General features: G+C 61.3%; 1 protein-coding gene across 1 annotated transcript in view; it reads left to right on the top strand.

Moving 5' to 3' along the window:
- The window catches only part of ZNF385A (zinc finger protein 385A), a 70733-nt gene that overhangs the window by 20796 nt on the left and 36029 nt on the right, over positions 1 to 13908 (top strand). Inside the window, exon 2 of the mRNA XM_073318602.2 lies at positions 12168 to 12352. Within this exon, the coding sequence (XP_073174703.1) occupies positions 12168 to 12352 (185 nt within the window). The remainder of the gene's footprint in view (positions 1 to 12167; positions 12353 to 13908) is intronic.

The raw sequence follows: 13908 nt of genomic DNA, 5'->3' as shown, positions 1-13908 counted from the left end.
CTTCACAGGCTCCTCTGGGCAAGGCCATGCAGGTCGCCATGGTTACGATTCCCTAGGATGTTCCCCACCCTTGGAAGTAAAATCACAACCAGGGTGTGTCCGGGAGCTCCACTGCCCCCTGCTGGTGGGATTCACATCTGCTGCGTGTCATAGGCCCTGTACACCCAGTAGCAATGGGGATTCCTCTGTCACCTGGTCTGTGGGAGCAGGAGGATCCTGGCTCTGACCCGCCTGTCACCGGGAAGCTCCGAGGTGCGGTGGGTGGCATAAGGTACAAACGTGAGGGCCCGAATGAGCCTGCATGTATTACAGGTGGTCCCATTTCCTTGCCCCCAAAGGGTCCCAAAGCACTTACTGGATAAGGCACAAACACACTGGCAAACTGCAGCCACCTCTGGGGTGATATAGAGCAGCAATTTAATGTTCACAACATCTCTGAACAGCTGCTTAGGACTGGACAGGGCGGAGAGAATGCAGTGAACTAAGGGGGGCTGTGGGTCTGAATTGAGGAGTGTCGGCAGAGCTGGGGGGGAGCTCACGGCTGGGGTACTGAGGGGCTGCAGGTAGGGAATGAGGAGCTCTGGCAGAGCTGAGGGGGGAGCCCAGGGCTGGGATAATGGGGGGCTGCTGGTCGGGATTGAGGAGTGCCTGTAGAGCTGTGCTGTAGCCAGGAATTGGAGTACACCATGTTTGGCCACAAAATGCAATTGAAGAACGTAGCAAGTGCACAGCCCCGCCGTTGGGGGGGGGGAATGTGGGGGGCCATGGGGGAAGCGGGGAGGGGTGGGGGGCACAGATTCCCACAAAACGGGTACTTAGAGAAACCCAAGAACCAGAGTCCTTCAGGCCCGCAATCTGCAGAGAGCCTCACGGGGGAGGGGCTGATAGGAGCTGGGTGTGAGCCTGGACGGGCCACAGAGCTCGGAGTAGAGACTCCCAGGGCAAAGCTGGCCACTGCACAGAGCAGGGTGTGGGCTCAGCAGGGGGCGCTCTCCCCTGGCAGTCAGTGGGGCACTAGGGGGCGCTGTGCTGCAGGGAGCAGGGTTGGGGGCTCCGCAGGGGGCGCTCTCCCCTGGCAGTCAGTGGGGCACTAGGGGGCGCTGTGCTGCAGGGAGCAGGGTTGGGGGCTCCGCAGGGGGCACTCTCCCCTGGCAGTCAGTGGGGCACTTGGGGGCTGTGCTGCAGGGAGTGGGATCAGCAGGGGGCGCTCTCCCCGGCGCTCTCCCCTAGCATTAGGACTCTGGCAAGGGGGCTGTGCTGTGTGGATGGGGCTTGTTCAGCCCCACAGGATCTATGGCCGTTCCTGGCAGGAGCTGGGACCCCCGGGCTCTGGCCTGAGTTCGCAATTCCCCTGCTCCTCCCTCCACTCCGGGAAGTTTGGTCCCAGGGGCAGCACCGCGCAGATTCAGGAGGTTCGAGCAGCTGGCTGGACGGGGATCGCTCCCATCCCTTGCCCCTGCAAGCTCTGTCTGCCCTGAGCAACCGCAAGTGTCCCCCCACCGCCCTGCCTGAGTGGGGCAGGAGCAGGAGAAGGGAGGCCTCTGGGGTGGGGGAGGGGCAGGCTCTGCAAAAGGTCATGAACTGAACTTGCTTCCCACACACTGGTGTGGCCTCTCCGGAATATCAACCACGGAGATGCAGAGCAGGAGCTGTGGAGAGAACCCAGGAGTCCTGGCTCCTGTCCCAACCCCCCCGCTGTAACCACTAGACCCCACTTCCCAATCAGAGCCAGGGAGAGAGCCCAGGAGTCCTGGCTCCCAGCCCCCGACTCTGCCCCTGGCTCTGCAGTTGATCCCCTCAATGTCCGTGCTGTGTGGGGCTTGGGCAGCAATGGAATCAGTGCCCCCCACCACCGCGTGTCCATGCCAGGCTGCCCGCTGGGCTGTGGGAGCCGGCACGCGGGCAGCTGTGGGGCCAGGGAACCGAGCTGTCATCTCCCGTCACGCCTCTCCTAAGCCGGGCTCCCCGCCCCCCCCACCCCCCCGCCGCACGCCTGCCCCACTTTTGAGCGCCTTTAATTGGCTGCTGTTCCCAAAGCCCGTTAGCGACCGGGGAGGAGGGGCGGCTGCGGGCGGGCGGGAGAAGGGGACACCGGGTTCTGTCCCCAGCCGAGCCCTGTCCAGACCCAGCGCCGGGGGCAGCAGCAGGGACCCGGCCTGCGCAGGTAAGCGCTCGGTGCCTGGCCCGGGAGTGGGCAGATTAGCTGGACAATGGGCGTCTGGAGTCTCCTGTCATGCCTGTCAGGGTTGCTCAGCTCAGCACCCGCCACGCTTGGTAGCTGGACCTAGGCTGACCCCCCCAGCCTGGCCGCCCCACAGCACTGCTTTGCTTGGAGCCGTCACAAGGATGATTGGAGGGACAGGCAGGGCGGGGGCTGGGAGGCGGAGGTCACCCCAGGGCGCTGGCCGGGGGCAGGGCTCTAGCTTGAGCAGTGCAGGAGGGAGGGGAGGTGCTGTGGGGGAGGGGTGATCAGGTCTCTCCTACCCCCATACCGCTCTTTGACCCCTCCCTGGTGGCTGGGGGGCTGTTTACAGTGTCTGGGCTGTGGAGGGAGGGGAGCCTGGTCTCCACAGTGCGCCCTAGGGTAACACGCTGGCACTGAGCATGGGAGAAGGGACCCCTGTCACCCTCTAGTGGTAGGGCCCATGCAGGGGGCCAGGGCCCTGGGGAAGCGCGTCTCCTGGCTGGGGGGTGTGGGGCAGCCGGTCCCAGGGTCTTGGCCCAGCAGGGGGTCACCTGGTTGCAGGGGTTACAGGGCATTGGGGCATAGACGTGCCTCAGTGACAGCTCCCTGGTGACCAGTGCCAGGGACCCCGGCATCCGGGTAGGGCCGAGTCCCTGCAACTGAGTCTTGCTAGGAGAACTGATGAATGGCTCCTTGATACCCAGGGCGGGGGCAGCGCCAGCCTGGAGCCTCGTCACTGATCCAAGGGGAGTGACCCCCAGGGGTGGGGATGACCCAGTTTAGACACGGGCCTGGAGATGCTGGGGCACTTGTGGCTTAGCCTGAGAGGCATTGGCAGAGCTGGGGGGACAGAGTTGGGATGGCAGGAGGCTGCAGGTCGGGATTGAGGGGCAATGGCAGAGCTGGGGGGCAGGGCTGGGATGGCAGGGGGCTGCAGGTCGGGTTCTGCAGACTTGTCTCCGATGCAGACTGGGGGTCACAGATTGTGCCCCCTGCACTCAGGTATCTGGCACTGTCAGGTTGACAGGCTTGGGTGGTACCCAGTGTGTGGGGAACTGGTGCTGGTGCAGCGGATGCATGTGTCGGCGTGACGGGGTCTCTGCCCGGGGAGGCGGGAGATGGTTTCAGCCCCTTTTGCAAGGGGCACTTGGTGCCAGCGGTGGGAGAAGAAGCAGTGAACAGCAACAATGGGGCCCTTCCCAGCATCTTCCAGCTGGGCCATTGCAACAGAGGGGAAATTGAGGCACAGGGAGGGGCAGGGATGTGCCTAGCACATTTTACAGCTGGGGACGAAACCCAGGAGTCCTGACTCTCAGCACCCCTGCTCTAGCCACTAGACCCCACTCCCCTCCCAGAGCCGGGGATAGAACCCAGGAGTCCCACCCACCCCTTCACTCTCTGCCCATCCTTGGGACTTGGGGACAGCCCTGCCCATCACACCCACCCTCACCTTCTGGGGAGCTAACAGCCTGGAGACCCGTCCCAAGCCCCAGCCTTGCTCCCTCACCTCCGAGACCCTGTCAGAGCTGCCACCCCCCACCCCCGCCCCCATGGGAATTGTGGTGTCATTTTTTATTAACGCATCGAGCCGCCTCTTTAGGGGAGCTGGTCTCATTAGCTGTCCCACCCCCAGAGGGGAACCGTTGGTGGAGGGGGCTTTGCCTGGGGGTCTGGACAGGGCTCATGTGCCAGCCCCCTCCTGCCTCCCCGAGTGGCACTGTGGGGCAGAGCCACAGCTGCCTTTGGGCCCTGTGCTGGTGCAGGGCTCTGAGCTGGGCAGGGGGCACTTGGGGGGGCTGGGGGGGCTGAGAGCTGTGTCTCAGAGGGGGCCCTGGATCAGTATCTGCTCCGCTCCCCAGCTGTGTCCCAGGCCCTCAGTCCCCCAGGCATCTCGCCAACGTGCCACCCCCAGCAGCCGCAGAGCTGCTCTGAGCCATGGCAGCTGCTGGCACCCAACCTGATCGAGGAGGGGGCTGTGCTGCCCCTTTGGCAGCTCCCCCGGCCAGAGCCCAACAAACACTGGATTGACCCAGCAGACTGTAAGGGGCACAGCCAGTAGGGGGCTCAGCAGGGGGCGCTGTGCTGCAGGGAGTGAGGGGCTCAGCAGGGGGCGCTGTGCTGCAGGGAGTGAGGGGCTCAGCAGGGGGCGCTGTGCTGCAGGGAGTGAGGGGTCAGCAGGGGGTGCTGTGCTGCAGGGAGTGAGGGGCTCAGCAGGGGGCGCTGTGCTGCAGGGAGTGAGGGGCTCAGCAGGGGGCGCTGTGCTGCAGGGAGTGAGGGGCTCAGCAGGGGGCGCTGTGCTGCAGGGAGTGAGGGGCTCAGCAGGGGGTGCTGTGCTGCAGGGAGCAGGGCAGGGGTGAGCAGGGGGCACTGTGCTGCGGGGAGTGGGGCGGGGGCTCCGTAGAGGGCATGGTGCTGCAGGGCGCAGGGCGGGTGTCAGCAGGGGGCGCTGTGCTGTACAGAGTGGGGTCGGGGATCAGCAGGGATCAGTTCTCCTAAGAGATACCCAAGGGCCGTGTTCCCCAGTTGTGGTGATGCCAGAGCACCAGGTCCTCCCGAGAGCAGCTGTTCCTGTGCCCAGCCACGTTCAAAGTGCCCTGCCAGGGAGGGCCCCTGGTTCAGGGTAGAAGAACGTCCCCCATGTCTCTGCCTCTCATGCTCAGCCATTGAGGCCAAGGGTGACTTGCACTGTGCATGGATCCCGACAGCACAGGGTGGGGTGGCTCTGTGTGGGGTGGGAGGGAGCTGCTCCCCCTGCCCCCAGCAAACGAAGCTCCGAATGTCACCCAGGCCTTTGGTGTTGCGTCTGCACCGTGTGCCAGCACCTAGCCTGGGCTAAGGAACTCTGCACCGTGACGGCCACCGCACACTCCCACACTACTGCCGCAGGAGCTGCATCTATGGGGGATGGGCAACCCCCTCAGGCTCGGGGCTCCGAGTCCTGGCCCCTGTCCGCTCTCATGAGGTGCCTTCAAAGGGAAGCAGCTGGTGCAGATTCCATCTCTGGCTATTGCACCCCTGGCTCTGTCCCTGCAGGGTGTTGCTGCGGATGGATCAGTGGCTGTCATGCTCCACCCCAGAGGGGGCTGCAGAATAGTGCAGATCCCTGAGTGGAATGTGCTTTGGGGTGGAGAAAGGTTGTTACCTTAAGGACAGGGACTAATTAGCGCCCATTGATGAGGGAGGGAGCCCCCTGCTCTGTGTATGCCCTGGCTGCACATCGAGGGGGCCACCCATGAGCACAGCTCAGCCCCCACCGCTGTGCTCATTGGGAGGTGCTGTGCAGAGGCGGGGGCCGGGGGGAGTCAGTTCCCCTTTGTGGGCAGCAGGAGCTGAGCTGTGAGTAGGAGCTGGAGGGAAGCAGCATCTCTCAGGCCTGCAAAAGCGGATCCAACCCTGCTGTGCCCAGCCCAGGGGCTGGGAGGTTATATGGGCTCTGGCGTTTGCTGTTGGGGCTGAGAAGCGAGTGCTCAGGGGAGTCATGTGGCTGGCCGCTGGGGTGGCTGTGATGCCCAGGGTGAGTGTAACCTGCTGTCATTGGCTGCGCTTGAATCTGGGTGCTGGGCTAGAAGCAAGGGCTCTGTTGTTGGAGCTGCAGGAGTGGCTCTGCTAGCTGGCAGCAGCAGCAGTGGCAGTAGGTTGTTATCTTTGCTTGGCCGAGCCACTGAAGGAGGAGATTTTACAAGCTTGTTGTGGGGTAACCAGCCAGTGAGATTTCGCAGGATGAAAACAGTGCGGATGAGAGAGGCAGGTTGGGCTTGTGCTGGGCTCGGGGGACTGGGTCCAGGAAGTCACTGAATCTCTCTAGGGCTTGGTTTGCACTGAAAGGTTACCTCGGCCAAGCTCCCAGTGAAAACCCACCCCCGGTCCACTGGGCTTGGCCGACCTCCCCCCACTGGAGACGCAGCCGAAGAGCCGCATGGGGAGGGGGGCACAGAGCTCCCTGGCTGCCATGGGGGGGAATTAGGGAGAAAGATGTTCCTTTGTTCATCTTGTCTATCCAGACCCTGAGCTCAGTGGGTGGGATTGTCGGCGGGGAAGGGGGCACACTGCAGCCAGGTGCTAATAGCAGCAGCAGCCCCTCCAATAACAGGTGGCTCAATTCCCCTCTCCCCTCCCACCCCGATTTTCAGATCCAGAGTTCTCAAAACTTAACACTTAGGCCCCTGGTCAGGTTCAGCCGGCTCGGAGCTAAAGCAGCAGCCACGCCAGCTGGCTGGAGGCTCCAGCAGCTTCCCAGCCCCGATTTCACCCCCAGCCCAGCCCAGCAATGTGCGGGATTATGAGGGCTTTGCCATTAACTGCCATCACCCAGCTCCGCTGCGTGGCCTCCTCCCTGCACACCCGCTTCTCTCCAATCCCAGACCTGGCCATCCCGTCGCACTCTGTGGTGCAACCACAGAGCCGGGGGCTGGAGCCCCTGTTCCTGGAGGGGCTGCTGCTCTCAGCGCCTGGCTGTGGGATGCTTCATGCCCCCCACCCCCCCGAGGGAGCTCGCAGCTGCCCACTCTGCAGCACCCCGCCACATCAGGAAAAACTGCCTTAGGCTTGGCACTCTGCCTCCCCCCGCGGCCTCCCAGCATAGGGTGGCCACTTCCCTTTGGGTTAACCTGCAGGATGTTCTCGTACCCGTCCCCCCTACCCAGCAGCATAGGGTCAGCGTGGCACTCAGGTAGTTCGGGGCGCTTTATGACACCATGACCTGGATGCAAATACAGGGAGCCATTCAGTGTCCCCATTTACCTATAGGGGAGCCAGAGAGCAGCATATGCAGATTAGCTGGCCAGCAGGTAGGCGCATGGGCGCACGCCGCCTCCACTTTACCTGCAGAGGGTGCCAGGAGTGTCTGTTCCCCCAGGCCGGCTAGCGGTGGTGTGGACGTGCAGCGCCCGGCACAGGCGCCCACTCACAGACCCCAGCAGGGTTTGCTGCAGGGACCTCAGTGCCTGGGTCTGCAGCATGTTCAGTCCGGGCCAGGTCACTCCCAGCCCCGTCACGTTTCACAACCCATCAGTCTCGCGGCTGAACCCCGGGGGACAGGGAGGGGTTTGCAGGGACAGGGGGCGAGAGTGCTGGGGTGGGAATTCAGATCAGCCTTGGGGCCTTTCTCCCTCCCGCCCCTCCCCTCCAACGTTGGGGACTTTCTCCCGACCCCTATTGTCTCAGGGACTTTTCTCCTAACCTCCACCCCTAGGCTCTCGTGCTCAGTCCCTTAGGTCTCTGCTGACTCCAGTGCCCCCAAGATGGGGGATCAGAAACCAGGTCGTTGTCTGGCTCCCTGACTGAACTGGGGCGGGGCAGGGGGGATTGCACCCTGTACCAGAGCCAGCATGGATTCGATGGGGCTGTGCTCGAGTGGAGAGGGGCAGGGCGCAGGGGAGGGGAGGACTCCAGGTTAGATGGGCCCATTGCTGGCATGGGCATGGGAGGCAGGGGAGCAGTGGGTACTCAGGGAGAAGGATCTGATCTGTGGCATTAGTGGTGGAAGGGAAATACTGAGCTATTGGGCCCATGGGGCTGGTGGGGTATGGTTGGGTGGGGGAGGAGGGGGCTAGTGGGCTAAATGAGCCCCTGGGTTTGATTTGAGGGGCAGGGGGACATGGGGCTCAAGGCACCATGCTCTGCACCCCATGAGCTCCAGCTCCAGCCCATCCTCTGCCCCCTTTTCCTCGGCTGCGCTGGGTTCCCCGCTTGTGTCCCCGACCCCTCCCTGCTGCTCAGGATTGGCCCGGGCTGTTAGCCAGGCCATGGTGCCCACATGGCCCTCTACTGACAACAGGTGGGCCAGGGGATTTCCCATCTGCTCTGATGGGGCTGGTGCTCACATGGGTAAGGTGCCGGGCTGGGGGCAGGACTCCTGGGTTCTCTGCTGTGTGAGATGCTGCCCCCACCTGAGTGTCCCAGTAGAACAATGGGGGTAATAATGCTCCTTACCCCTACCCCTTGTAGGGAGCCATGGGAGCTATGATGTGGGGCGGGGCCCAGCAGCTGGCCTGAGTCTGTCGGGGGGGGAGGGTGGGCAGACCCTCATGCAGGACTCCTGGGGGCTCCCCTAGGGGTGCTGGGCTAGCCCTGTGGGGGTGCTTCCCCCGGCACAGTGGGACCTGTCCCTCCAGCCCCATGTCATAGGGCAGCCTGGCCCTGCCCCTCAGATCAGCCTCGTGCTGCTCAGGGCCATGTGACGCTTGGGGTTGCGGTGGGGCCGCGCCTGCGCTGCTCGTCCGGGCGGTTCTGATCAGAGGAAACATGGTCCTGGAGCCCCCCATGGTGCTGGGAGCCCAGCGCCGGCTGCAACTGTCCAGGGAAGGGAAGCAAAACTGACCGTGATGGTTTGACTCTTGCTGGCAGATCCCAGGCCTTGCCAGGGGATGGGGGGTTCTCTGGTGATGCTAGGGTCTAGGAGGGGAGGGGATGCCCCCGAGACAGAGACACCACCCTGAGCCTGGGACTCCGGGGTGGGAGCCGGGGTAGAGTTGCAAAGGGCTTTGCAGCTCTAATCTCGCTGCACTGGGGCAGGCATTTCCCCTGCACAGCGGCTGCCTGAGCAGCACAGCCCGCTCGACCCAGCCCGGACCAAGGGGGCTGCCCACCCCCATCCCACCTCCCCAGACACATTCAGCTAGCTGTGCTGCCAGGGGCACTGCCAGCCACTCCTCTGCCCCCCAGGGCCTGGGCTCCCATCAGTAATCGCTGCAGGACCCTTTGGCCTGCCACCAGGACCTGCCCACAGGGGTTGGCAATGCCAGGAGGCCCTGCAGCCTCTCTGCCTTGGTGCCCCCGTTCTCTGCCAGGTAACTGGTAAGACAAGCTCAGAGATACCCTCTGGGGCTGCGCTCAGGGGCAGGCCCAGCTGCCCTCCCAAGGTGCACAGGTGCGACTGAGCCAAAGTGCAGAGCACCTGCAGAGCTGTAGGGCAGCTACCTCCCCTCCACCAGGCCCCTCTGCTGCATGGGGCTGCTGCTGGGGTGTGGTGCGTGTGACGGGCTGGATCACAGAAACACCCTGGGGGTTGCCAACTGATGTACCAAGACTACTTCTGTCCCTGCTTTCCTGCCCTGGTAGTGCCCTGCCTGGTCAGAGCCAGCCCCGCTAGCCTGCTGCAAACCCAGACCCAGGTCTGAGCCACGTCCCCTAACAGCTGTAGGCTTAACTGAAAGCAGCTTACAGAAGCGTTCCTGTCTTTGACACTCAGATGCCCAACTCCCAGTGGGGTCCAAACCCCAAATAAATCCGTTTTACCCTGTATAAAGCTTATACAGGGTAAACTCAGAAATTGTTTGCCCTCTATAAGACTGATCAAGAGATACGCACAGCTGTTTACCCTTCCCCCCAAGTATTAATACACACCCTGGGTTAATTAATAAGTAAAAAGTCATTTTATTAAATACAGAAAGTAGGATTTAAGTGGTTCTAAGTAGTAACAGACAGAACAAAGTAAATTACCAAGCAAAATAAAATAAAACCCGCAAATCTATGTCTAATCAAACTGAATACAGATAAAAACGTCACCATTAGAGATGTTCCAATAAGTTTCTTTCACAGACTGAACGCCTTCCTAGTCTGGGCACAATTCTTTCCCCTGGTACAGCCCTTGTTCCAGCTCAGGTGGTAGCTAGGGGATTTCTCATGATTGCAGCCCCCTTTGTTCTGTTCCACCCCCTTATACATCTTTGGCACAAGGCAGGAATCCTTTGTCCCTCTGGGTTCCCACCCCTCCTTCTCAATGAAAAAACACCAGGTTAAAGATGGATTCCAGTTCAGGTGACATGATCCCAAGCCATCATTCCTCCCAGCCTGACTCACAGGAAGGCCGTCCTGCAAACAGAGGCATCCACAGTCAATTGTCCTGGCTGATGGGAGCCATCAAGATTCCAAGCCACCATTAATGGCTCACTCTTTGCATAATTACAATAGGCCCTCAGAGTTATATTTCATATTTCTAATTTCAGATACAAGAGTGATACATTTATACAAATAGGATGCCCACACTCAGTGGATTGTAAGCTTTGTAATGATACCTTACAAGAGACCTTTTGCATGAAGCATATTTTAGTTACATCATAGAATCATAGGTTTCAGAGTAACAGCCCTGTTAGTCTGTATTTGCAAAAAGAAAAGGAGTACTTGTGGCACCTTAGAGACCAACCAATTTATTTGAGCATAAGCTTTTGTGAGCTACAGCTCACTTCATCAGATGCATCCGACACGAAAGCTTATGCTCAGATAAATTGGTTAGTCTCTAAGGTGCCACAAGTACTCCTTTTCTTTTTTCATAGAATCATAGAATATCAGGGTTGGAAGGGACCTCAGGAGCTCATCTAGTCCAACCCGCTTCTCAAAGCAGGACCAATCCCCAACTAAATCATCCCAGCCACGGCTTTGTCAAGCCTGACCTTAAAAATATCTAAGGAAGGAGAGTCCACCACCTCCCTAGGTAACTCATTCCAGTGTTTCACCACCCTCCTAGTGAAAAGGTTTTTCCTAATATCCAACCTAAACCTCCCCCACTGTAACTTGAGACCATTACTCCTTGTTCTGTTATCAGCTACCACTGAGAACAGTGTATATCATATTCACACTCACAGCATACTTTCATAAAATCATATAGAATGCAACGTCACAGTGTGTGCCAGAGCACACAGTTGTGAGGGGGGGCCATCGAGCGTCACGTGTGCAAGGCGGGCCCGTCGTGTGTCGGGGTGCATGGCCATGCATGCGGGAGCATGTGTACAGCGTGGCTGGCCTGCTGCAGTACATTCTGGGAGATCATTCCACTGGCCCGTGGCCTGAGGTGCAGGTCCCTCGCTCTCTGCCCTACCAGACTCCCAGCACAGCCTCAGCCAGAGCAGCCCCTGCCCGTATCAGCAGGCATGAGTAGGGCTGCACTGCCCTGTCCCACCACCAGGGGGCACCACGCCACCAAGACAGGAAGTGGGGATGGGAGCCTAGAGCCTTGCGGTGTCTGTGTAGAGTAGGGGAGGGGATTAAAGAGTTCGGCTCCACGGGGTCTTTCTGGAGATGAAGAGACCTGGACAGACCCAGACAGGCCTCTCACCCGGCCCTGTCCAGACGGGCGCCTCTCAACCGGCCACACCCCGACGAGTGCCACTTGCCCTGGCCCTCCCAGACTGTGCTGCACTCAGATGGGCACGTGTCCCCCGCCACACATGTTCACCTGCAAGTGGAAAAATATGCACGCTTACACACGTGTGTGCACTGTCCCCCGAGTGCTGCTCAGCCCCTTCCCATAGTCCCCTGTAATCCCAGCCCTGGGGTCCCCCACACCCAGCTCTGCCGGTGCCCCTCAGTCCCGACTCCCAGCCTGTTTGGCTTGCTGTGAAAGCCCAGCATGTTCGGGGTTAACTCCCTCTTGGTCTCTGAGTCCCTTCAGGGCTGGGCCAGGCTCTGCCCGCTGGTGGGGGAGTGAGGAGCACGGGTCTGCACCCAGAGGGCTGGCCCCAGCCCTGTGGCCAATGCACCTGGGTGCTGCAATCAGGGAGCCGCTCCCAGGCCTGGCACAGACTGGCCCAGGAGGCTGGAGGCTGGCCCGCGGGGCTCAGGCCTGGATCCTGCCTGGGTCAACCAGGCCAGAGTCCCTTGCCCCGTCCTGGGGGCTCCCTCCACAAGCGGGTCAGGCCAGGGGGGCTGCGAACCATTGAACCAAAGCATAAACCCTGGCTAGGATGGAAACCACTTTGAGCCTGGTGTGTGGCCATCCCCCTCCCCCCCAGTTCCAGCACCTATGGGCCAGGCCATCACCCCAGGGCGAGCTTGTGCCCCAGGCTGTTTAGCATGTGTGGGAGCCTGGCACCCCCTGGTGTCCAGCTGCAGGTTGCAGCCTCTGCTCCAAAGGCCTGTGGTTTGGGAGCTGAATGTTGGATCCCTGCGGATGATGGGAATCCCCCCCCACACAAACACTGCAGACGTGGCTCCCGCCGGGCCCCCCCATGCTGCTCCTAACGCTCTCTCCTTGTCTCTTGTCTAGGGAGCCTGAGCCGGGCAGCCCCGCTCCCCACCATGCTGCGCGCGCCCCCCGCCATGATCCAGCCACCACTGGACATCAAGCACTTCTTGCCCTTCCCCATGGAGGCGCAGCCAGCCGTGGGCCTGTTCCCGGGATTCAGCACGGTAAGGCCCTGGCTGCCACCATGCCCTGCCCTGCAGGCTCGGGTAGGACTCTGCCTCACTTCTCCACTTTCCCCTCCCCCTGTCCGGGTAGGCAAGGGCTGGGGGAACCCCTGACAGCAGGGGAGATGGGGATGCACCTAGGGGGAGCGGGGAGGGACAGGGTGCCCCTGCAAGGATCCTGACCCGGGGTAGGGCTGGGGGCTCTGAGAGTTACAGCTGGGGGGGAGTGTTAGAGCATAGATCCCCGCCAAACCCTGCCCAGGCCTCACGGACAGACAGGGATGGATTTACCAAGGGTTTTAGGTGCCCATGCCCCATGCATCCCCCCCCAGGTGGTGCCCATACCCCACACAACCCCTCCCCCATCAGAGTGTTCATGCCCCACATGTCCTCTGCCCCAGGGGTGCCATACCCTATACATCCCCTGCATCGGGGTGCCCATACCTTGACATCCCCTGCCCCCCAGGGGGTGCTGTTGTATTACTTTAAATGGAATATATGGGTTCAATGAGTGCAAGGGGTCACCATGCCCCAGTCTGTGTCCAACATCAGACACGGTTTGCGGTTTGGTTATCAGAGCTCTCAGCTGGGCAGTGCCATGGCAAACGCCCCCAGAACAGCCCGGGAAGTCTGTATGAAAGCCCAGGGGAAGAAGAAAAGCCAGTGAAAGCCTTTGAGCTGTAAGGTATTAAAGGCTTTTCTCAGACCAGTGCCCCTTGATGCCCGGCCCCGGCCCTTCAGCGAGGCGGTGACAAGAAAACCCATGTCTGACTGGCAGGCTCCTGGATGGACCAGCCATGGGAGTAACTGGCCTTGGAGGGGAAGCTGGGGGGATGGATGGAGCCGCTGGCTGAGCTGGGCTGGAGCTGCTGATGCTGTTGTTAAAGTCCATCCCGTTTCCCTGCAGACAAAACAAAACAAACGCCCACAGAGGGGAAGGAGACCAGCAGCGTCTCTCTCCTTTGCAGTGTTACGCCCTGGCCCACGGGCTGATGAGCCAGGCCGAGACCCGTCAAACTTGGGACATTGCTCTTCTCTTCCCCTGGGCTCAGGCTTGCAGCCGTGTTGCAAAATATAGCGTCTTGGCAGCAAAGCCAGACTCTGATGAGCCAGACAGTAAACAGGGAGGTGAGAAAAGAGGAGCAGTATAATGGGGAAGGGAAAGAGACACATGGCAGTGGGGTGTGCGGGGGGTGGGGGGGGGAGACACAAAGTCTCATGTCCCATGTGGTGTTTGGGATTTAGCTGGAGGTGTTGATGGCAGTGGGTCCCCCTCTGGGCAGGTCCATGAGCCCTGGCCCGGGCAGACAGGCAGTGGGGTCCCCTCTGGGCGTGTCCATGAGCCCCCGGCCCCGGGCAGACAGGCAGGGGGTCCCTCTCTGGGCGTGTCCACGAGCCCCCGGCCCGAGCAGACAGGCAGGGGCTCCCCCTCTGGGTGTGTTCACGAGCCCCCGGCCTCGACAGACAGGCAATGGGTCCCCTTCTCAGCGTGTCCATGAGCCCCTTGGCTGGGCAGACAGGCAGTGGATCCCTCTCTGGGCGTGTCCATGAGCCCCCGGCCCGGGCAGACAGGCAGGGGGTCCCTCTCTGGGCGTGTC

Source organism: Lepidochelys kempii, chromosome 20, assembly GCF_965140285.1.
Source record: "Lepidochelys kempii isolate rLepKem1 chromosome 20, rLepKem1.hap1, whole genome shotgun sequence".
Lineage (NCBI taxonomy): Eukaryota > Metazoa > Chordata > Testudines > Cheloniidae > Lepidochelys > Lepidochelys kempii.
Note: the sequence above shows the minus strand (reverse complement) of the source record. Positions and strands in the feature narration are given on the sequence as shown.